The 24,626-nt window shown below is 40.7% G+C and overlaps 1 protein-coding gene across 1 annotated transcript in view; it reads left to right on the top strand.

Annotated features, from left to right (window-relative positions):
- The window catches only part of LOC124155251 (homeobox protein Nkx-6.1-like), a 143,032-nt gene extending 122,755 nt beyond the window's left edge, over positions 1–20,277 (top strand). The window contains exon 6 of the mRNA XM_046528970.1: positions 18,698–20,277. Within this exon, the coding sequence (XP_046384926.1) occupies positions 18,698–19,204 (507 nt within the window). The 3' untranslated portion in view covers positions 19,205–20,277. The remainder of the gene's footprint in view (positions 1–18,697) is intronic.
- The last annotated feature ends 4,349 nt before the right edge of the window (positions 20,278–24,626 follow it).

Genomic DNA, 24,626 nt, shown 5'->3' on the forward strand with positions numbered 1-24,626 from the left:
AGTATTAACAGTAAAATAAACTAGCAATCATGCTGTTCAACTATTAAGAGAAAACTTGTTGAAACCCAATGAAACAGAAAGTAGCCGTTGATGAGAAATTGAATCTTATTTTACAGTTGGTTAAGTGACTCAATAGCTTGATTATCAAGATTTGGCCTAGCAATCCTCAAATTTCTAACCGAACGAAAATTGGAAGAAACTATGGCTAACGATCGAAGACAACTATTTCCGCGAATTCAAGCCTGTAACATCTGCGAGGCAGACCTCCGTGAGGAATGTCCGCTGGGGGGGAAATCGTTTTAGCACGGTTGAGGATAAGTCACCGAGTCCTAACCTATTCAAGCCTCTTCACGGAAGAGAAAATTCAGCCCCAATGCGAAATACAGAGAATGGAGTAATTAGTCGTCCAATACCATTAAAAAAATCGGTGGAACAGTGCTAACTTCGTAACGTCATTTACTTTACTGCTATTCTCCACTACTAGCATTTACGACCCTTCCTTACTCTAAACCCTTTAATGTCACATAACTTATTACCAACCCCTCCCCAACTCCTTGAAGACCCCTCACAGTTCCACCATCGCACACGCGCTGCCCTGTCGTCACTTGTTTCCCAGCAGTCCCCACTTCTTGCTTCTCACAGTCCACGGGAGACGGCCGCACGGGTTGTCCTCCATTTAGGTCCGACCGCAAGAGTTCGCAGGCGGGAGGAGGGGGCGGGGGAAGGAGTGGGAGGGGGATATTAGGGGAGGAAATTAAGGTGCGGGTCGGGGGGAGAGGAAGACGGAGGAAAGAGAATGCGTCATGAAATGGAGAGCCCCCTGGAGCTAATTGTATTGCATTAGAGAAATGACGACACTAGATATCCCCTTGCCACGTTTATCACTACCTCCTACAGCCAACAAATTTTCACGCTTCCAAAATGATGGATGCTGGAAAAAGAAAATTTTCGAGAGGATACGAAACATTATATAGACACTAAATACGATAGTGATTGATGCGAATGTACTTCGATTATCTTACACATAAAAGAGCCCAGCTACCCCCGTTGATAGACAGTAATACATAGCATAGCTTTGATTTTAAATGTGAGCCATTTTATTTTGCTCTTAGATGAGTAGGTTCAATAAATTTTACTATGTTCTGTATTTTTACAAGATATTTATTTAATTTTTAACGAGATTTTGAAACTTTAAGTGTATATAACCTCGTTTCCTGCTAAATTTACCAGTCTCATGTATTTTTTCTCTCATTTTTTCACGTGCTTTCATGTTTTCGAAACACCAAGTCATGGATGTGAGGCATGTAAAGGCATAATATTACTTGAAACATTAAAATCATGCTATTTTCTGCGGGTTTGGTTGCCCCGTCATACCCTCAATGTTTAATGTTAAATTATGGGATAGGCAATCAAATTCTGTTGCAACACTTTTCGAGGGTAAAACATAGAACTCCGGGTATTATCGAGCCCGTTCACGCTTTTGTAATCACTTGTGAGATATTTTTATTGTTTATGACGTGAAGCAACCGCGGCGCGAGAATAATTTTTTTTCTCCTCGAGAACCATATTTCGTTGCTAACGAGCGCCGTGATAATCAAAACTGAATGGTTGAGTTTCCTCTGCGGTATGGAAAGAGGAAGGGGTTAGACGCGGAGGAGGAGGAGGGGGTGGGGTGGGTTGGTTCCGAAGGAATTAAGTGGGTGGGTGGGGGGGGGGAAGGCAGAAAATGTGGTCATGGCACACACCTTCATTGCACACTTGTATGTATATAGTTCCTGAGCACGTCCACAGTTTAAAAATAAAAGAGAGAAATATGCTCACGCAAAGGGACAAAACTGCTGACAGTATATTCTCATCCAACCCACACTCCGGCTCGCTTTTTAATTTTTCCGGGGCAGCCTAAAAATGGAAGAACACACTATTCCGTGGGGCTACTTCTCCCTTGACCCTAATTAACCGTCTGAAATTACCGTCCGCCGGGCCGTTAAGCCAATAAGACACTTAAGCACTCTCAAAGGGTGATATTCAAGTCGGGCCATGCAGCCCATGGGAAGCTTATAATAAGCACCTCGCATCAAGGGCGGACTTAACAGAAATCCAATTAGAGCGCCAGATATGTATTTCGGGAAGGTTTTGAACGGCGAAAAAAATAGCATGAGAGGGACACAATTTCATGAAAATAATCCTCCTCATAACTGAGTATATTTTGGAATCTAAAGAAATAATGATATTCCCAACTGGCTGCTTTGGAGATCGGGTATATTCAACAAAAAAGATTCTAATACTGGATGACCTTACATGGCGTTGCAATGGGGAGGTTGCTATACAATATAAACCCCCTCGTCGCACAACGATACCAATAAATTCGTTAAGTTGTTGTACATGTGATCCTCATGAGAAATATGTGAAAATGTTTACCATTTCCAAAGAGATCATTATTTACTGTACATTATTATTAAAATGGCTTTCCACAGCGCACTACTATGTTACTCCGCCGAATTATCACTTTAATTTTTCACATTTCTCTTTTGCGGCCTTATCATTTGTTCCCTGTAAATACTAAACTCTATTTAATCAGATAATGTCTTTTATAATTGACGCCTCCTTCGACCAACGACTGAATGATGGGGCCCGTTTGTGAAAATATTCGGTTAATTTTTTTTCCATTTGTGCAGTATTTTATAGGGAAACATAATTCCATTTGCTCTTGCCTACGACATATAACAAGTTCAAAATTTAAGTCACATCATTAAATACATCCTAACTATAACTATTGTTTTTAAAAGATCGACTTTAATCAAGGCGTGACAAACTTTTCCAATACATGCCAAGCTTGGTTCTTGAATATTTTTGAGATGGGAGCACGTATGTCCAATGAGTAATGATGACAAAGGAATTTAGACGGAATGTTTCAATTTTGAACGTAGCTTCCGCCGCACCAAACCAGAAATATCAACAACAAACATTAAATATTAAGGCTATGGCGGAAAGGTTTTAAAACAATAAACCTGAGAGTATATTTTAATAAGTGTATTTCCTTTCCATAAGTTTACTTCGTGTAATTATAAACATAAAGCAGACATTCTTTAGCAAAAATGACGTTGAAATCGCCGTGAAGCACCGCTCATCACCATATTTTGTACTCATACTTGCATTTATCACTGTAATATTTGAGATCCTATATCTACATAAAAATTTTAGATAGGTATAAAACGATGTCACAAGCACTTTTTGACTTTATTCCTTTAACTGCTAAGGCAAATGTGAAGATTATGATATCCACTTCGATCACAGCAATTTGGCCGCCATTATAGAAAGAGTAAAGTGGTAAGAAAACGTAATATTAAAAGAGAAGCAAGAAAGGAGTCATTTTTCTGGCTCTAGAAATATTATCCGCCTATAGTTTCGGGTCGTTGCGAGTGCGACATGGTTTAAAGAAAAAAACAAGCAAGAATAATAAGTCGCAAGCAATATAGCCAGGGCTCTCTCGCGCTCCCGCTTCTGCGGGGATTAAGGGTGGAACGCTGAAACTATAATGGCATTTCCATTCATAACCGAGAGGAAGGCGCAAGACTTTTGCGGTGCGGAGCACCACGAACGCTCCACGGACGCACTAGATCAAGAGTCTTCTTTTTCCCGGGCGCTATAATCGTTATTATTCACCGTAGGTGGCGTCCAAGAGTGGAGTTGGGGGGGGGGGGGGTAGAGCAGCATTCTCTCATTTTCCTCCATTATCCACAAACAGCCTCTGCACCCCCGCCCCCCTTCACTGCCCGCATCCTCAGAGCCCCCTTGCGGCGAAAATGCAAAGACAATTCCGAGCTCGTACATCACGTCCCGTGGAAATTACTTGGGCCCCCGCAGAAGGAGAGGGAGAATTATGTTTTCGGAAAAACGGAACAAGCGCTAATATTATTCCATAACCTCATATTCTTCTCGTAAAATTCCATGCATTTTTCCCCCCTTTTTTGTTTAGATATTCATTATTTTGCACCCATTCCAAGAGTTGTAAAGTTTATGGCACTGTTGCTCCATGATTTTTAAAATATTAATATCGTATTAGCAAAGGCCACGTAGGTGCGTGATGTGTGTAATTGGTTAGCTGAAAATGAAGGAATAGTTTCAGCTTCACCACTGATAATTGCATATAATACTGTGACTCTAGTGATCTTTACATCCATATTTTGTGCTCTGGCACGAATCTATAGGAAAATTTCTCTGTCTCACTAAGGTATTGAATTCACAGTCTAAACTGAAGCCAGAGCTTAATTGACCTCCCCTCTACTTGGTATAATTTTTGCAGCCGTGAAAATCCCATGACTACAAATGAATAGCAAACCCCCTTCCCTAAACTTAGCATATATATTTTCACTTTTCAAAACTTCAAGTATTAAATGGATTAGCAATACTGTCGAAATTAAAGGAGATTTTTATAAGGATTTCTAATGGCAATAAATTTTCCCCAGTGTTCTTATCTTCAGTGGTGTTATGGTTGCAAAATTATCACATTTGCATTTCCCTTTTGATCTCATGTTCACATAAAGTGGGTAGTTTTACATTCCATCCATTGCTATAACTATTAAAATTTCCTCCTAATAACATATGTTCAGACATGTTGTTTATATTTAGCATACTCTGCACCTCCCATGAATAACTCAAATAACGGAACAGATTATTGTAATAAATGGAGTTTGGATCAATAACCTATATTTTTAATAAAAATGGAAAAATCTGTAGTATCATGAAATATTAAATATCTTTAAATTTGAAAGCCCTTGTGAACAATCACAATGACTCCATAACCGCAAAACATCTTCTAGATTAATATCGCTTACACAGTAATAAATCCCACTTGATGATGAGTGAAATAGCACAATCTTTTCCTCCGGGGAGCATATAAATTTGCACTTTTCGCTACTGAGAGAGCGAAAAAAAAATAAAACATGTGGGATATTCGCGAAAATGGTGGAGAAAAAGGGGTAGGAAAAAATTCAGTTTTAAATAAAAAAAAGCAGACACACGAAAGGCGCTGGGGATCTCTCCTGAGCCTTTGGGGTGGAGATGTGCCGTGAGCTGACTTAATTCGTGCGTTCTCCGCTGTCCACCACTTCCCCCTCACAACCCCCTCATTCCTCCAATTACCTCATCTCCCCCACCTCATTCTCTTCCCAATCTACCTCTCCTCACCGTCTCTCTCTCTCTCTCTCTCTCTCTCAACGCATATAATCCCACGCTACGCTTTTTGCTCGGCGCACCCAACTATACCCTCCTCCCGTCGGCTAAAAGGGAAGCTAGCTATCTCGAAGCTCCTCTCCGAAATCCTCACTCGTGTTTTTTTTTCTTCCCCACCAACACCGACTCCCATCGTATCCTCCCTTGGAAAGCGTGTCTCTTCAGAGGGGTAAGAAAAAAAAAAGATGATCCTCCTCCTCCCCTCCCTTCCCTATATAAGTCCCGCAAGGATACAAGGGAAAAAGGGTTAAGGGGAGGGGAGGATATGGGATGGATAAAGTTCATGAAAAAAAAGAGAAGCGTGCTTTGAGGGGAAACCTATCCGCTGATAATGAAATGCGTGCCCGAGAACAGCTTTTCCCCGCTTGCTCGCTCTGTTCCACCACCTCGGCTTGCGCTGATAATAGGGAAACCTTCCGTTTATCCGACGCCACCAGAGGGAAGAGGAGAAAAAACAAGGATTTGGTCATTTAAATAAGGTGGAATAAGTCTTTGGAAGGATTTCGTAAGGTGGATATCTCTTTATAATTCCGCCGCACGAAATTAAAAAAAACAAGCGTGCGAGACGGGGATCTCCCGAGCCAATGTTCTAGTGCAAATTAACGCATTAAGAAGAGCTAACAATTAATTCACCAACAACTGAATGCTTTTTCGGGTAATTACGCTCTCGTTTCCCCTTGAATTTAAACTTGACGTTGCGCAATATGTCGTGCAAATTGCAGTGCTAAGATTTTTTTTGTGGTAAAAGGGTAAAATTCTCACCTGTCAGTTCGACGATCGCGGGTTCAATTCTCACCTGAATTGCTATACTGAAGTTATTTCTTATGAGTGGTCCTGGAAGGACTTATAACAATAAACATAAGTTTATACTTTGGTATTTATTTTTATTTGGTATAGTGCAGAAAAATCTATGATAAAAAATTCGTAAGGAAAACATGTATGTCAACTTGTCTTTTGACAAATAAATATTTATTATATAATAATTCCATTCCTATGGCAACAGAATGGTTCACAAAATTAATCGCAAAATTTTATTCTTTCCGTCATTGGGCTATTTATCATTTTTTTATTTCTAAATACACATGTTAATAACCATGTACAAATATGACATCAACGGCACATGACTTCTAAATTATAGAAGCATTTCACCAGTAAGAGGGAGGATCATAACCTCAAGCCATTTTCCGCGCAGAGAAAAAGAGAGAGACCATATATTCACCCCAGAGAGCCTCTACTATGTTTTATTTTTTTCGCTCAAAATGTGCAAGAGTGGGTATTCCCTCTCCTCCGTTCCGCCTCATAATCAAAGAGCGCTCCCAAACAACGCCTCACCTCTTCTCCCCCAACCCCTTCCCTCCCCACCCCTCCCTGGAAAATCCCAACGAAGCATCCTTCCTCGCCGTATGCGGCTGTACCCACTCCCACTGCTGGCCTGTTCCCCTTCTCCTAAAAACAGCCTCCCACTCTCCACACCTCCACTTGGGGAGTTGCAGGGGGTGTGGGGGGCGTAAAGAAGGGAGGAGGACGGGGGGCTTAATATTTTTCAGACTTCTCCACATCCTAATACATACTTCCAGGAACGAGTCTCGCCTCCACTTTAATGCCATTAATCGTGAGGCTCCTCTTTATGAAATGAAATGTTGGTTAAATGGGGCGCATAATCCCCGAGTCTAAAAGGGCTTTCGCCTCTCTCTCTCTCTCTCTCACTCACCCCTTCCTCTTGTATTTCCCCCCCTTCTCATCCCTCCCACAAAGAGCGCGCCCCAATTTCACCCTCCTTACCCCATTCTACCCTCCTCCTTCGATTCTCTCCCACCTCGCCCACCGTCTTCCACTGGCGTAGAGTTCCTCATCAGAAAAAGAAAGAAGGAACGCTTGCGAAAAGTGCTGATTTTATTTACAGTATAAAATATATCGACCTGTTACCATAACCCAACAGCATATGATTTAAAAAATATTTTCTAGGTAGTTTCCGCGGATAATACCCCATAGGTCTCTAAAAAATACTTACATAACGAGAGGAAAAACGTTATTTAGTAATTAAAATTACGCATATATTACCATCAATTGAATTAATTAGCCTGTTATTGTAACTATCCATCGGCTGCTTGTTAACCGTGTGCCTGAAATTAGGGATACATTAATTAGTTTACCGAGACTAAGGATTAAAATTAATAAAACGTGCGATGATTACAGCAAAACTATTCTAACTATGAGATGCAAATGGTTCGGAAACATTATTATTATTATCCATTTCAGTATTTTTTTTCTATTTGCCGCTGGATGGATTAAAATTAATTGCCGTTTTAGGATGACAGCGTCAAACAAATTCCATTAATAGGCTTTTCATACCTCTACTAGTGATAGAAATTTGTTTGATAACTTTGGTTGATACATTATTTTCAGGTATCAAATTATCTAATGAAATCATTGCACTACCCATTCAAGTCGCTAACCCACTTGTTCCTCATTATAAAGAGATGATGGGATATAAATGCCGCCAAGAATTTTAATTAGACTTTCCCCGTCTCGTTACTATGTTATTAGCATGAATTTCATATCGCATATTTTGAGTCTTATATCTTTTCGAAGATTAAAGTTGAAAAAAAATAGTTGATATTAATAAATTTAGTTTTGAACTTCCAACTCAGCCTAGGGGCCCTTGTTGGTTGATGTAATAAATCAATTCATTACCGGGGCCATAATCGCGCGACAAGCACCTCCCATAATAACGGTATGATAATCACTACTCATTTTTCAATAAACCTTAAGGAGGCGTGTTAACAGAATAAAGGAGCATGATTTAAGATCCGGAAGGACGCCCGCAGGCAAGCCCAGTGAGTCCCTTCGAACGGAAACAACTAACCCCTCCCCCCTTCTCCCACCCTCGATGGCACCCTGAAAAGAAACTGCCTCCCGCTACAGACCCCACCGCAATGGGTAGGCGAGGGTGGGAGGGGGGACTGGGGAAGTATCCTGCGCCTTGAACAGACCCCGCGCCTCCACCATACCCTGCGCCTCCACTAAACCCTTAGTTCGTCCATCTCCACTGCACCAAAGCATGGTGCTCCGGCCCCCACCCCTCACTAGGAACTCCCCATCCACATCCCCCCACCCTCTTCCACCACCGATCACCCCTGTCTTTCCCCTCCTCCTCCCATCCTCCTGGCCACAGCCCGGGATCCTCCCCACAAAACCGTCCCCCAACCTAAATTCTTCCCTCATCCCATTTTGCGAGACTAATGCCACTTCATTTATATGATAAGGGCGAGACTTAGAATAGCTTCAGACATTATCTTCCCGTGCGCGCGGTAACTCCCCACCCTTGCCTTCTTCCTTCTCTTCTTCTACCTCCTTCTCTCCCACCCCCTTCCTCTTACACTCTCACACACATACACACGCAAACACTCGTTTCCCGCCCTCCAAAAATCTGCTCCACACCCTCTTACCTCCTCTCCTGTCCTCATCCTTCTCCCGGCTCTTTCTCTAAATTCCTTCTCCCTTTTCTCGAAGTTCTCCATTCTGATTTTGGCACAAGTTGCGAACGCTTCTCACTGGCTAATATCCATTTTCAACATAGATGCGCCTTTTTCTATCATAATCATTTTCTCTTGCAATTTCAGCAGTCTTTCTTTTAATATCATAGCCCATTATTTAAATTAATATTTTACCACGTCACTATGCCTTTTTTAATATTTTTAATTCTTCTCCAAATATTTTTATAAGTTTGTTTTACAAACAACGACCCAGATAGAATCCATACAAATAAATACTCCACTAGATGAGCAGTATTATATAATGTCATAATACTAGTCCCTTATCGTGGGTATAACTATATGTACGAGTATAGCCTTTCTTTCACACCCTCTCTCGCACTATTTTCCTTTCTGACAGCCAAATTCTGCCAATTATAATCTTCCAAAATCTTTCTCCAAAATCTCCTCTTTCTCCTCCTTACAATTTTTTCGAGTACATTATATTAAATAGTAACATTAATAATTTTAAAGTGTTTTAATTTTTTCACTTCCTCTAGTAGTCCAAAATATTTTTATAGTAAGTATTTCTCCATATCAGTTACTTACTCAAAGGAATAAGCTCCAAAAGAATTGCATTAAATAGTGTTCGAATGCTTAAATGTAATTTTTATTTCGGCACTTTAAAAGCACATTAACGTGCTTCTGTCTGGCACTTAAATGGTAAGTAATATCCCATTTTAGTTGCCTTGAGTTCACTTTGGATATCATGGCCTATTTATGACACTCTCCTTCTTCCCCTTGACACCGTCTCTTTCTCGGCATCCTTTTTTCCCTCCTTCCCTTCAGAGAGAGAGGGCCCCTCTGGCGCGCGTTGAAGGAAGCGGAGACCGGGAGCGGCGGGAACCGCACCATCATCCCCCACTCCCCCCCGCACCCGACCGCCGCTCCGGCCTTGCTCCGCCGTGAAAATGATTGATGAGCATTACATGCCGGCTAAATACCGTGTAATTTGCAAATACAACGCATAATTACGCTTGATTGCGATCCGAAAACAGGACGCGAAGGGAGGGGGGAGGTTTGGGGAGGGGGTTGGGGGTGCGTGGGGCGTATACGCAGGGAGGGAGGGGAAAGGGGTAAAGGGTTGGAGATAAAAGGGGTGATTTAAGAGGGTGCTGGAGGCCCTCCGCCTCCACCCTCCTTCCCCGCCCTCTCCGTATCTATGGCTGAGATTGCTCGCCTGGATTATTGGGACACGCATAAACAGACACACGCGGTTAAGGTTCTTAGGGATACAGAAGAGGTGATTCAGTTGACTTTCGGGGGAGGGAAAAACATAAGGTCAGAATGAAGATTATTTTTGTTTGCGAAACGAAAATTTTTATCTCCACGGAAATTAATGCCCCATTAACATAAGATGAGAAAATGCGAAGGATAAAAGAGTGAGTTGCAGATTACTCAACTTACGATTTTCGGTACAAAATGAAAATGCAAAACTGAGAATACCTATTCTTTATCTCCTACTGTCCTATTTTCCTCGGAGATGTAGACGTTAATGAATTATCATTCCTACTTCCCTACACCTATATTTTTGTTTCTGTTGCATCACGTTGCTTTTGACACTACCAAGTAGTTGAAGGTAATTGGTGATTGAATATTTTCCATGGATATAGACAGACATGAAAGCATTTGAACTTTTTTTAAATTTACGAACTGTGAGTATTACGATCCTGCGTTTGACTATCTATTCTCTCAAAATCTGTCTCTATCAATGGTATTCAGGTTAAATTTCTCCGTAAAGCATTTGCAGCAATGTTTATCTAAACAAACTACACTTTTAGAGCTCCAAATTGTTGTTTTTAGCCGTAAAAATGTCTTACAGAGTTAATTACAGTTTATGTATTTCATTTTTCTAATTTTTCGTCTCAAACCATTTTTAACATAATTAATAAATTTCAATATGTGTGCACTTCGCACATATAGAATCGCTCGCCAAGAGAGAAACCCGGCGTCGACATTAGCCTACTCCTACGGAAATGCGCCGATGAGGACGACGGCTTAACGTCCCACTTGACGGACGGTGTGCTGCATTCGAGGTGCCCTTCTCAAGGCACTCAAGCAGGGATAAGGCTGCCTCCGTAAAGTCTTTGCCATCCTATCCCTAATATCAGCATACGAATTACTGAAACAGCACAATGGTTTTATTATTACCCTGTATATTGTTAAATTTTATGAAACAATAATATTGAATATTTTTCAGACAGCGTGATAATGATTTCATTATTATGTGGTTTAACTTCAATAACGTAAAAAAACGCATACAACTAATACCTTCGTGATATCTATATCGATGGCTAAGTTCTAACAACGCGTATCTCAAATTCGGCCAGTTTGAGACGGGTATCTTAAAAAAAGTGTAATAACAGTAAAAAAATAAAATACAAGCCAAGAACAACTCTTTGTTGGCAAATGAATGCTTCTCTATCAGTTTTATGAACTTTTGGTTTTTAATTTCAGGGTGCAAGTAAAAGAAATTAATCGTTTAATTGCTCTCCTAAAAAGTTGCTATTTTTGACATACGTGTTGCTAAAACTTAGCCATCGTTATTCCCAAAGCTGTTATATTACATTACACCGCGCTCGGTACATCTCGAAAGTATCCCAGGAAGATAGTTAGCTCTAAGAGGTTAAAGGGGTTATTCACAACTCCTCCTACTAATACTACCTTAAGGGAACCATGGCTTTAAGTGCCACTCGACGGACGGAGGGCTGCGCTTGAAGTGCCCTCCTAAGGGCACTCCAGCAGCGATCGAGTAGTCTCCGATTCTTCTTTGTCATCCTTTCCCGGCTACGAATAACTGAAATCACACAGTTTTTTTTGATAAACCTGTATGAAAGTAACTGAGGCAGGAGAGATGAAGTGGAATGACATACTGATTTAATGAAGAATAGAGATGGCAATTTTCCACAAATTACTTTAATAATGTACGAAGCGTTTCGACTGTCAGTCAATTCTCAAGTGCAATGATAATCGAGAAAATATACATTTATACTTGAGAATGACCTGACGGATGAAACGCGTCGTACATTATTCAATACATTCGTGGACAATTGCCATACTTATAAGCAATGATAGACACTTCGTTACGTCCACAATTTATTTTAAAAAATACAACTGCGTTCTGCTGTTACGCCATTATCAAGTCCATAAATACTTGTTACATTATATTCACGTATGATGTGCTTGATATTAGCGCAACGGCCGAAACCGGTTGCAATTTTTAAACACATTGAGGAAGTAACGAAGTGTCTTTCATCGCTAATATGGAGCCCTACCACCACTCACAAGCTTCAAGTTTCGATTTGAAATGCCATATTTCTTTTTCATTTAATTATCCTGGATGTAGAATTACTCCAAAACTCCCTTCCTGGTACGGGAGAGAGAGAGTGAGAGAGAGAGAAAGTGGTTTTAAAGCAGAATGAAGGGTGGAGAAATATGTGAAGAAAGGAGGAGGAGGAGAAGTAAAGGACGTAGAATGGCAGAGGTTGAGAGACTCGTGATCGGAAAGATAATGTGTGGAAATGGAGGAGAAAGGAGAGAAAAGCTAAGGTGGGGAGGGGATGGAGGGGTGGAGATGGAAAGGGATGGGGAAGAGAAAGAGAGAGAGAGGAGGGCTAATGTGATTTTGAGCGTTGAATAATGAGGGTGGGGGGTAGGAGGCGCGGGGCAGCGCGCGAAAGGCTCGCAAGCCAGCCAGCGACACCAAAGGAGGAGAATGAAGAAGAAGGGAAAGAGAGGTTATGAGGGAGATGGCTCAGCAGGGAGAGAGAGGCCGGGAGCGAGTTTAATGATATTAATGCACTCCATCCCGGGAGACGATTAATCAGACGTGATAACAAATAAAGGAGGATTTTCCCGCCCCGGGGTTATTTAATGCTCCCGACCATCGTTGGCCCCGGAGAGATGTCTGCTCGTGGGACGGGGTAGGTAATATGAGAATGGAGGGAAGCGCGAGTGATACGAGGGGGAAACAATTATCTTAAGAGAGGATGAACATTACCAAAACGAGGATGATGACCTGCCCCGTCTCGTCCGTGGACCAATACACTCACTTAACTCGTATCCAGTCGCTTTAAATCAAAACTTCTCCCCAAAAATTGCATTCTCCACATTATAAGAGATCTCCACATTTAACGATACTGATAAAATTGTGCGAATAATTTCGATTCAAATTGAATAGGATAAAATTTTCCTCTTCTATCCACATGCTTCGAGAAATTGATAAATTGAAACTTATTGAGATAAAAGCGATGTGCAAAAATATAGCACAGAATTTTCACTTATAAAGTCAGAACCAGATGATATCATTTCACAATAGTTTAGTTTTGAAATATATTGGCGGTTCTAAGAAATCTTAAATGTGATTTATTATTTAGTTTTCGCAATACGTTGAAATAACCTTAATTTTATAAACATACGAATGTACAAGTTAAGATTTTTAACGCATGAAACATAACTCACTGAAAGAACGAATTGTTTCCTCTGTTTTAACGTAAAAAAACTGAAAAAAAAAGTTATTCAATTAGGGTTTCAAGATACGGGTAGCGACTTGGTCAATCTTAATTTTACAGGTGCCCTAATTTCTCAGCACATAAAATTCCAAACATAAAACTTTGTTGTGAGTAATTATGCTGAGTCATCTTACAGATGGTTAGGTAAAGCATTTAAAACTTAACTATGTGCTAGAAAAATCCACCAATGAGGTGAAATTCGCTTCAGAAATTTATTTAGTTCATTATGTTAAAATTAGCGTTCGAAAATTATGAGTGGAGAATATTCCACCACGTCAATGGATTTGCTCACGTGTTACATTTGCAACTTTATTACTTAATTTGAATTATTTTCTGTGGAATTCGTACACAAGTACAGCCAAGTAAGTGTGTTTCGAAGTAAATTATCCGGCAAACATTGATCTTCGTAGCATATTTATGCATTAAATATGCTTTTCGCGAAGGAAAACGCAGTATTTAGTAAGTTTCAAAATTAAATGGGTCCATGTTAGAACAAGGACAAGAACACTGTACACTTCCACAAATTTTGTGGTGCTGTCGACTAGATTCGACGGCTATGGCGTCATTCTCAAGAAAAACAGAATGTTTTTACTGTGTTTTTTGTTCTCCTTGTTCCACCAAGTCATGCCAAAATCAGTTGATTTCATTAAATGGGCTCTCTAGGAAAGTAAGAGTGCATTGTAGCAACAGTATGCTTATTGTTTTGGGGGGTTGTTAAAAGTAACAGCTGAGTAAATGAAGTGGGCGGACGATATAAGAAGTGGGACGAAGGGGGAGTGGGAGGTTATGTAAAGTAGATAGAGGGTGCTGGGGAATGGTGGAGACAGGAGGGGAAGGGGTTGTTGCGACGTGGAGAAGTGGCGCTAGTGAGATTTTGCAGCAGTTAAGGGAGAGTTTCAGGAGGAGAACCCTTTAAAGCCATCAACCCCGTCCTGCGACCTCATCCCCTCTCTCCGCCCCTCACCCAATACTACCCTCACCTCCTCTCCCCTTGAAAACCCCGTTCGCTCCTTCGCCCCAAACCCCTGTACGCACTCAATCCTTTGACTCTACCCCATCTCTCCAGACCTAAAAGGGTAATTAAGGCTCGCTTTGGCCACCCTACCATCCCTACACCCAAGACCCATACCTTCGCCTAATCTATTCCACCGACCTTCCCCCTCCTTTCTCAGCTATTTCCCTCCCATCTGCCTCCCTGTCTCATGCAGATTCCTTTTGGTCTTCATTACCTCTTGCTTGAACCCTTGCGGCCCGAATCTCGAGGTGTCGTCGTAGCGCACCGGATTCCGTCTTGAGGTCCCCTTGCAGCCAAATTGAGACAAAAAAAAATACAAAATTCGCCGCGCCTGTAGCAGGAGTAATGTGCTGTAGAACTTTGATAATTCGATGAGCCGTGGGTAGTAATTGCAAACATTCTCTAGTCATAGCTCAGAAAAAGGATTTGGTGGACAAAATTGTATCACGTATTTAATGAATCATTCTTTGATAACGATTTTCAAGTTCAAGCTTGCACAAAAGCAAGTTGAAAGAGTCCTGAAGCTTAAATTGAAGCAGTGCAGCGGATGAAAACTTTAATTCCTAACTTCATCTATGAGTTCATTTCCGTAAATTAGAAGCATCCCTTAGAACAAACCTTACTATCAAAAAATTATGATTAAAACGGAGCATTTGCAAGGAAAAACTAAAACCCAAGTTTCTTGAACCTCATCGTGAACGACTTTCAACATATGGTCCAACAATATAGAACTGCAGAAATTACATCACAAATTTTAATATTCCATATAAAAGTATTGTTATATCCCAAGTTACTCATGCCAGAAACTTGTTCTTAGAATTAAAGCTGTCTGTTGCGCTACAGCTGTGGTAAGAGCTTCTGCAGTGCCGAGACCAAAGTAAATTAAATGAATTTTAAAACTCGAGGTGATTCTGAATACGCCACGAAAATTACGCAGATTTATAAAATGGTGAATGTAAAACTTACAACTTGATTCCTTGACGTAAGGAGTCTTTTCCAACTTCTATTCCCAACAGCATTCATGTTTCCTGTAAAAGTATAAAAGATGTGTTTTAGAAGCATTATAATTAATAAGATAGTAACGATGATTTTTTTATATAACAGCCATAATAGTTCTCCCAAATTGAGTGGGTTATTTGAAATAATACTCACTATCTAACAAATACCGTTTCCTAGACCGTAGTGACCCCCAGGCAAAAACTATTTTCATGTCTACTTCATGACTGACATTTTGTTAATAGTGTGAATCGTTTGAGCCCTCCCCGGAAAAGATTTTGAACTGTTACCCAATGGAACAGAGGAAAGAATTGCCCTATGACCGCATTACATTTTCAGATAAATTGTCCCTACGCAATATTTTGTAAAAAAAATTAATTTATCTCTTCACTTGCCCATTATCTTATGGAGCACAGTTATTGTGACCAGGGGTGGATTAAGGGAGGTCACATGGGTCATGACCCCCCCAATTTTATGATTTTTCAAAATTTTTATTAGTTCAATAATTCTTGTATCCTTGTAAATAAGTAATGGGAGTGTGTATGTAAATTCATGGCTACAAGTCCCAAAGGTGAGAGAGGTTTGAGCAATATTTATCGTAGAGCGTCCCTACGAAAAAGTTTACAAGGGAGAGCGCCCCTCTCTCCAGGGGGGCTATTCCATGCTCCCCGGACCTTGGTCACAACCCCCCCCCCCAATTTGATGCCGAATCCGCCCCTGATTGCCACTAAGTTATGCTCATTTTTACTGTGGCCATTTTCCTTTCAAATTAGTCATTTCAGCTGCTATAATATTTTCACACTTAGAGCTATGATGTATGACTTTTACGTTGATGAACTGCTGCTGAAAAAAAACATTGAGTGACTTTATTGGCGGGCCCGTCTTATTCAGTGCCAGTGAACCAAATATGCATGAAAGAGCTGCTACTACCAAGGCGTGCATAATCCCTTTTTAGTCCACCCCTCCGTGGGTTTTTGATACCCACCACGGGATCCCCTGCCACATTGTCACAAAAGCCTCCCCTATTAGCCGATCGCGCACTCACTCCGAGTGTAACAGTCCCCTTCCAGATATATTTAATAGCAGGCTGTGAGTGCCTCATGGCCTCAGCACCACCTTACGCTGCCCCGTCATTATATATACGGGGGGAGGGATGGTTAGGGTAAGGGTTCCATTACTGCGTCCTTGGGTTGAAATTAAGGGGAAGAAGAGAGAGTGTCATCTGTTAAATTTTTCTTCGGAGCGCCAGAGGGCATTCAGGAAAGTTGGCGATGCGTAAAAATTCTCCCCAACTGTACCACCACCCCTCCTCTTGGACATTGTGATTTATAAGCACTAAGTGTATTTTAATATCTCGGCAACGCTCTCTTCTCTCGGCAGTGAAAGAAGCTTAATGGGAAAATGAAATGTTGGCCAGCACAAATGCGAACGTAATTAAATGGGAATGATGCGCTGATTTCCCTCATTTATATATATGTATATGATCCCTCAGTCCATATCAGTTTTCGCGGCGGCCTGGAGAGGGTGCGGAGAACGGTAGCGACCGCAATCATTCTTTCGTCCTCCCTGACAATGCCTGCGTGAATGTATACATCTGGCTTCAGGCGGCACGACTAGTTTATAAGTTCACGGGAATATAAGAAGATGTGACTTCTTCGGATGAATTGGTTATGAATGGCGAGGAATATTATAAATATTAGGGTCTCTTATTGGGAAAAAATCCTCTTTAAGGTGTAATTAGCCTCTTGAAAAATGGCCCACAACCTCTTCTTGGCCCAAAGGTCACCACCAACTGGCTGACGGTGAGATAGAAATAAAAGGCATTATTTTGCAACAAAATTATCGCAACAGACAGTTTCAAGAATGCGGGCAAATTCTGCAGTTTACTTGAAATGCTTTCGTACATTGTTACATATTAAAACATAGTTCAGGCAATACTACGTCGTACTGGGATATCATTCGGCAAGATGGCTACTATGCGCAGACCGTTCAAAAGCAGATGAAATAGAAACAGAAATGGGAGAGAACTGGAAAGAGAGGAGCGTCAATATATTTATAATTTTAAAACCTATGTTTATCCATTGTATTACGATCGTAGCATAAAATACTTATGAGCCTAATTTTGAAGAATTTAGATAAATTATTTTGAAAGAAAACTCCAAAAATTTCTTTGGGTTTGCTTTTCTTCACTGGATTGAGGCTTCTTCATCTTAGAAATATGTACTGCTATAAGGTACTAAAATATTTTATATAAAAAGCGGAAATGTGCCTAAAGAAATAGACAGACATGTCGTGTATAATTGTCGTAGAGGCTACTATGTCCGTATGCCTAAGGTGTGAGTCACGCTCTTCAAAAGATCCTTTTTGTTGATTGGATCTAAATTGTTGAATAAACAACCAAGCACACTTGTAGAGGATGATACATTTTATACAATTTTTCTTAAATTACCTAAGCGATTGTTAATATCTTGCATAAACTTTTAAAATGAGCTTCGTTAAGATATTTTTCCTTTCCTTCCGTTACCAGAGTCAAGTTCTATATTAAAGAAAGTTTGTTCGGTTTTCTGTTAACATATTACTACATGTGATGAAATATCTTTCATAATTTGAGCAATGCAAGTAAAAACCTGTTTGAACCCTAAAAAAAGGCCTATTGCCTAGTTGGGCACCAAGCTTCCGTACATGTTTATAATTATCGTATTAAATTTACATTCCATTAAAATTTATACTATAATGTCAAGTAAAACTTTTGTGCATCTTCAAAATAGATTTAAAGTCAAAATAGACTTCCATTTTATTTTTATAATATACAACCCCAATGGCATTTGAAGTACATACTTCTATGCCTTCTGTGTCGATGATTGAGGTGTGTTGAAAACTCATTTCGTTATCTTTGCAGTTGAAATCAATTCCTAACTTAATTTGATAGCCGTTGATGATGGAATAACTATGATCGGTGAACGAATGTGATGAATTGTTTCATATCCTTATTCGAAAAGAGGACATCAAACGATTGTGCGTTAATTATTAACGATGCGCTTTCATACATTATCAGTATATCTAAACCTTCTATCAAAAGAATGAAAATGCTTTTTATACTAAGCTTTACCTCATAATAAAATCAGTATCACTCAGAACCAGAAGATAATGCAATATTATTACTCATGTATCATGTTTTTAATTATATATCGATTGTAATTCGTATTTTTACATTATCTATGGAGATTAGTTCAAAATATGGCCACTTAAATCCAATGGCGGCCCTACTATTATTTAAAGGGACGAAAATGATAGTCATAACAACAAATTTATTTAAATACAATCATTGAAAAAACTTAACTTATATTCTTTGTAGTTCGCGATAAAAACGTTGTTCATAAAAATTTATTTTTATTTCTTATTATTTACAGGTGTGGTTCCAGAACCGCCGAACTAAGTGGCGCAAGAAGCACGCGGCCGAGATGGCGACGGCGAAGCGGAAGCAGGAGGAGGCCGAGGCGGAAGAGGACGTGTCCGACGTTGTCGGATCTCCTCGGACGCCCAGCGGTGGCGCCAGCGGATTGTACCCGGACCGCCGAGGAGGTGGCAACAGCGCAGCCGCCGCCGCGGCCGCCCTCGCCAACCCCCTGCACCACCACCACCCGCTGCACCTCGACCCGCACCAACACCACCATCACCACCACCACCCGCACCACCCACAGCCCACCAACGGTCTCTTCGACGCCGCATCCAGCGAAGACGTCATGGTGGACGACGAGGAGCCCGATGACGGCGAGAGCACGGACGGCGGCGGGGACGGCCGGGGGGACGGCGGGGACGCCTGCCGCGACTCCTCCGACCACCGCAGCCGCAATCGGAAGAGGAGGCGGGAGGAAGCGGAGGAGCAGGAGAGACACATCTTACAGAGGAGGCAGTAGTCACTCGCGGAACTTGTCACTGCTAAGCAAGTGACCACTGTACACATTTTTCAACCCGGAAAACTCTTACCAAAAGAGTCCCTCGCGTGAATGAAAGACTTCGACTCGGGAACACTCACTACGAATCCTTACGGATCGAAGAAGACCTCGTCTCGAAATATTCTTGAGGACGGAAATCGGCAATATTTTTGTCGCCCGTTGATGATAGTTGGTTTGGAAACGGTTGCATTTGCCAATTCATAAGTGACGTCGACTTGGGAACATTCGCAATGAATCCCGGCAGATCGAAAAATTCTTGAAGATTTTACGTCTCACAGTGGAAATGGCCAAATTTTTCGTCGCACGTTAGCGATAACTGGTGGGGAACCTTTTTCCAGTGCATGAGTGAATGTGCCGTCGAAACTCATTGACTGGGTCCGCATTTGCCTGGAACTTTAATCAGTGCTCCTTACTTCGGACATCAGTACGTTTCTACGTAAATACCACTCTGGAAAAAACTCCTTGTCAGCTCATAAGGGCGAACGAATTGTTTTTCTTTGAAATCATTCGGCTGCAAAGTTGAACGCCCAGTTATGGTCAGTGTACGTCTGTCGCCGTAGACTTCCGGCCCCAATTAAGAGCGAAGGGGTTCCCTTTTTTATTTTTGAAGTGGAATTTGCAGTGACACCATCAGAACCTGTTACCTTATTGTGAGATAAATATGATCGAGGTGGGGAGGAAATACTAGTACAATTCTGGTAACAATGGACTACACTTGAAGAGATCAAAACATTTCAGTGAAAAGGAATGACTCTATAAAGCATGAAATTGACTCTCATGCCACCCTAATTATCTCATAAAACAAGTTTCTGTCCCTTCGAGTGCTTAGATTGGTGATGTTTACGGCATATTTATTGTTTTCGACTGTGAAGCGAAATACGGAAGGACGTGACTACAGCACGAATGACCTCTGAAAACAAGGACGATAGAAAAAGTCGCCTTCATTTTTCATGTTATGTGCAACAATATGTGAACGACGCCTCATTCTTGTTGAGTCCTTGATTGTGTTCGAGTGTAAAAAAAAAGACTTACGGTGGAACGTGCAAAAAAATTCCAATCTATACAGTGAATCGCAAGACTATTACTTTGCTTCCTGAGAGGAAGCGGGACACTGAGCACACATATAGTCATATGTTTTTATGTAATTTATTTCTTTATGTTATGCTAATCTCGGGAGGAAGTGCAATTTGGTACAAAATGTATTGGATGAATCAGGGCTCAGAAATGTATGGAATCGATGCTCAAATAGTAGTTGGAGTGCAGTTTTTAGTCTTCGCAATCAATGAAGCTTGTACGATCAACTTGAATTTTCTCTAAAACGGCTGAAAATGATTTCAGTCCAGAGTATACAAGTGGAATATTTTTTCCGAATAGAAAAATGGTGGACAACGGTAGAACATAAATACAGAAAAAAATATTTAAAAAATTGAAAAATTAACGACATGGAATGTAATAGACTTGAAGGAAAATGCAATTTTTTTATAACTTAAACTGGCTTCATCTCAGTGGGCCAGTTAAATAATGAATTAAAATAATAAAATTTAATATCACACAGTACTGCAGTGAATTACCAGAGCCAATATAGGTTTGGCCATGTAACTTTGTCCAATATATTTTTGTCACCGTTCTTTTGTCATCTATCGCCTAATTTTTCTGAAAAAATTTAAGATATGTAACCAATGTAGTTAAAATTCAATATTGGCGCAAGCCTTAAGATACCATTTCCACCGAACTAAAAAAAATTCACTGTTAGAGCATGCGTAATTCATCTTGATTTATTCTATCGCTTTTCTGCCAGTGACTTGTGTACGTAATTGGAATCCTAATAGGGTCACGACTTCTTGAATAGTCGGCATCATCCGGTAAATACATTCTTCGTGATTTGCGACTAAGTAATTAATGATAGAAAATGCTTTTTTCCTAAGATACCATCCATGTTACCATTCGTCCACCAAGTTTAAGAATTAAGTGGGCATTTCTATTAAGAGAGAATGAATACCAATTACATTTTTTTTCGTTCTTCTGACTATCCCGGAAGTTAATCAACACATTTTAAGTCATTTAGTAATAAACTATCGTTTCTTCTGTCCAAATTTCGGTTATATTGCAGCCATCATGAGGGATACAGAATTTTTATTTTATCTCCTCCAATCAATCAAATTGTTGGATCATCGTCTTCCATCACCATCAATGTTAATCGTTTCATCAATGACTAAACGGGCAGCCTCCTAGAAAAGCAGGAGACATTAGGAATACGTACGAGAAATTGAACATGGCCCATTTTTCATCCCAATTCAGGGGGAGTGATCAAGGAGTGCGCTGGGAGAATTATCTACAAAATTGTTCATAACATGTTTGAAAACAATTTGGGAATAGAAATAAATCAAATTGATTTAAAATAAAGTTTGCACAATAACGGCCAACTTTACCGCTAGCCTCCTTCGAGTCGGATATGTCAACAACTTCGCGTGGGAAGGACAGCTAGGAGAAGGAAGCTAAGAAGGCGGTGGAAAGAAGCTAACTCCGGCGCGTTGACACATGGCTCCGAATCGATTCGGAGATACACAACCGCCTCCGAGGCGACAGACTTCGTGAAATCGGAAGGGAGAGAGAACTCGAGCGCCAAACGACCGGATGAATAGCGCGGAATAACATCATCAAAAAATTCCTAGCCCCCCTCTCCCCACAGTCTTCCGGAATAAAAATCTTATATATGGAATTATTCATGACTTCTCCTCCAGACTGAGGAGCGTTCCAGCGCGCTCATTGGCAACAGCTCCTTCATCCAAGACCTCCTTCACGAACGCTTGTAGCATTGGTTTCTCCTATATATGAGGAGATACTAGTTCTTTCCATCGAGAGGGGAAAAAATCAGAAGGGATAGAGAGAGAGAGACCAACCTACTAGGGACTGCATTTCACGCTCAAGTCCCCCCAGAGATTCTCCGGAACACATGCATAGATAGCATCCAATTCTCTCTCTCCCTCACATTCCCTCCCTGGAGTCTCCCAGACGTGTACCCAAGCCCCTCCACCCCCTCCCCCTGCCCAACCCGTCTCTCCCACACCACCACCGGCATCGCCGCAATCTCGCGCCCGACACGCGAGGCGGCGGGGGAATTGAGGGAGCTCCGGGTGTGTGACGTAACCTCTGACGCGCGCATTGATTGGTGGAGGGACCGGAAGGGGGCGGAGCGCGAGCGGTTGCCACCCACTTCCTCGCCTCCCCCCCCCGCCTCCGCCTACTCCTTCTCAACGTCGTTTCTCACTTCCACTCCCTAAAAACTCATCACACACTCAACGCAAGGAAAAGGGGGAGGGAGAGATATTTTTCTCCTCTTTCCACGCTGCGTTCGTTCCATCCCATGCTCCCCTCACTCGCTGTCCTTTCTCTCCGCGAGGAAGCGGTCGCTAAACCGGTGGCCGCGGTTGAGTGATCCCCGTAGGCAGGTGGAATAAGGCTCGTCCAATAGAGGGGAGTTTCGCCAACAAAATTTCGTGGTTTATATTAATTGATGGGCATTAATTTAAGGGTGTTTTAATGGTTGACAAAAATGGATTTCTTACTCAATTAAGACCGTCAATGCACCGTTATCTATTGACTTCGATTGTTGAGGCTCACCGCTTTTTTAAGAAAATCGATTTTTGCTCAACCGTGTCAGGTTTGATGTAGTGGAAATTCGATGTATTGAAAGGAACGGTATTTGCACATCAAAAGTGCTACTACCAATCATTTCAATATATCGTAAATGTCATTAAGGGTAGCCAAATTTCATACACAGGAAGTTATCGTTGGTACAGCCAAAGTTGCTTACGTCTCCCCTCAAAATCGAAGGACGGTATCCAATTTCCAAGGCAATAAGAAATTAATATGCATGAGGCTTTCACGTAAAAGAATGCAATTCTGTATCAATCACACTGTCATTCTACCGATATCGATTGTCGTCAAACGTTGACGATCATATCGCTTATAAATTGAAATCGATTGTATACCTACAGAACTGTAAGGGATTGTATTGAACTACAATTACAATAGTTTTTGGCCGAATTTTTAGTATAGATTATTATTACTGTATATTAGCATACCACACTCTAAACGCCTCTTTACACGATACATTAACACGTACAAGTTAATGCCTGTATGTGTGAATGATTTTTGTGGCCCGGAACTGAACTTGTACGAATGCATGAGCCAAATTAGAACAGGTTCTATTTTCTGTTCATGCATTCTGTACATTCATTCGCACAAGTTGGATGGTGACACGGAGCATTTTCGTGTTCATTCACGCGTTCCTACATTTAGAAATTAACTCGTTCGGGTTGATGTACCGTACAAACAGGCCTTAATGGGTAATATTCGTCATTGCATTTCAAAAACTGATCGTAATGAAGGTCGATAATAGTCTAGGGTCATCTATTGCCTATTTTAATTTAATATTTAACAATGAAACACGTAAGAAAAGCCGGATGATGCAGAACTCGATATATTTCACCTCAATATTCTAGTCAAAAGTGAAATAATAATCCAAACTTACTGGCAAACCTTTGAACGTAGGCTTCCAAGATTTTTTTTGTTCACATAATTAAAGAAAAGGAAAAATATCAGGTGAATTGTATCGGCTTAAGTTTGCATTTTTTCTTCTGCTGCGTTCCAAAGGCGAAGACATACATCTGTATACGACATTGTTAAAACCTTTACTATGAAAACTTACAGTGCTACGCGATTATTATATTGTTTTCTGAAGGTTTGAAAAAGGTTTTGAAATGGCTCTGGTAAACTGGTAATTCTATCTAATCATCCTTGATGATATTTACACGACTATTTGATAAACAATATGAGTCATTGCACAAGAATAAAGATAACTTAATATATATGTAAAAATAATATATGCTGTACTACATTAGCACTTGGTGTTGTCACCTTTGGTTGTAAATTCTATATTTAACTGTAAGAATTGACTTGCCAGAGAAATTTGCAGCACATAAAAAGAGTGTACGATGCAAAACTCGGCCATTGAGAGCTGAATATACAAGTGTTGTATTATGAGTGGAATAATATTTGTAATATAAAACATGTTGCTGAAATCAATTCTTGTTTCTTTTCAAAGTCCTCTCCCATGACCAACTGGAATAAAAAGTTTTATTTCGCGTTTAAAAAATTGATTACAAAAGACTATAAATAAGTATTTAATATGTAAAGTTACCCTAATCCACGATGTGATCATGCTGCAATTGATATGATACTACATATACTTTGCAAGGTTTTTTTTGCCTATACATTAGTCACCTTAATTCTTGGGACTTAATTAAGATATTTGACAGAATTATGATTTTGTGGGAAATTTGAAAACTATGGAGTTATACTATTTGTTTTATGGTGCCAT

Source organism: Ischnura elegans, chromosome 3, assembly GCF_921293095.1.
Source record: "Ischnura elegans chromosome 3, ioIscEleg1.1, whole genome shotgun sequence".
Classification (NCBI taxonomy): domain Eukaryota; kingdom Metazoa; phylum Arthropoda; class Insecta; order Odonata; family Coenagrionidae; genus Ischnura; species Ischnura elegans.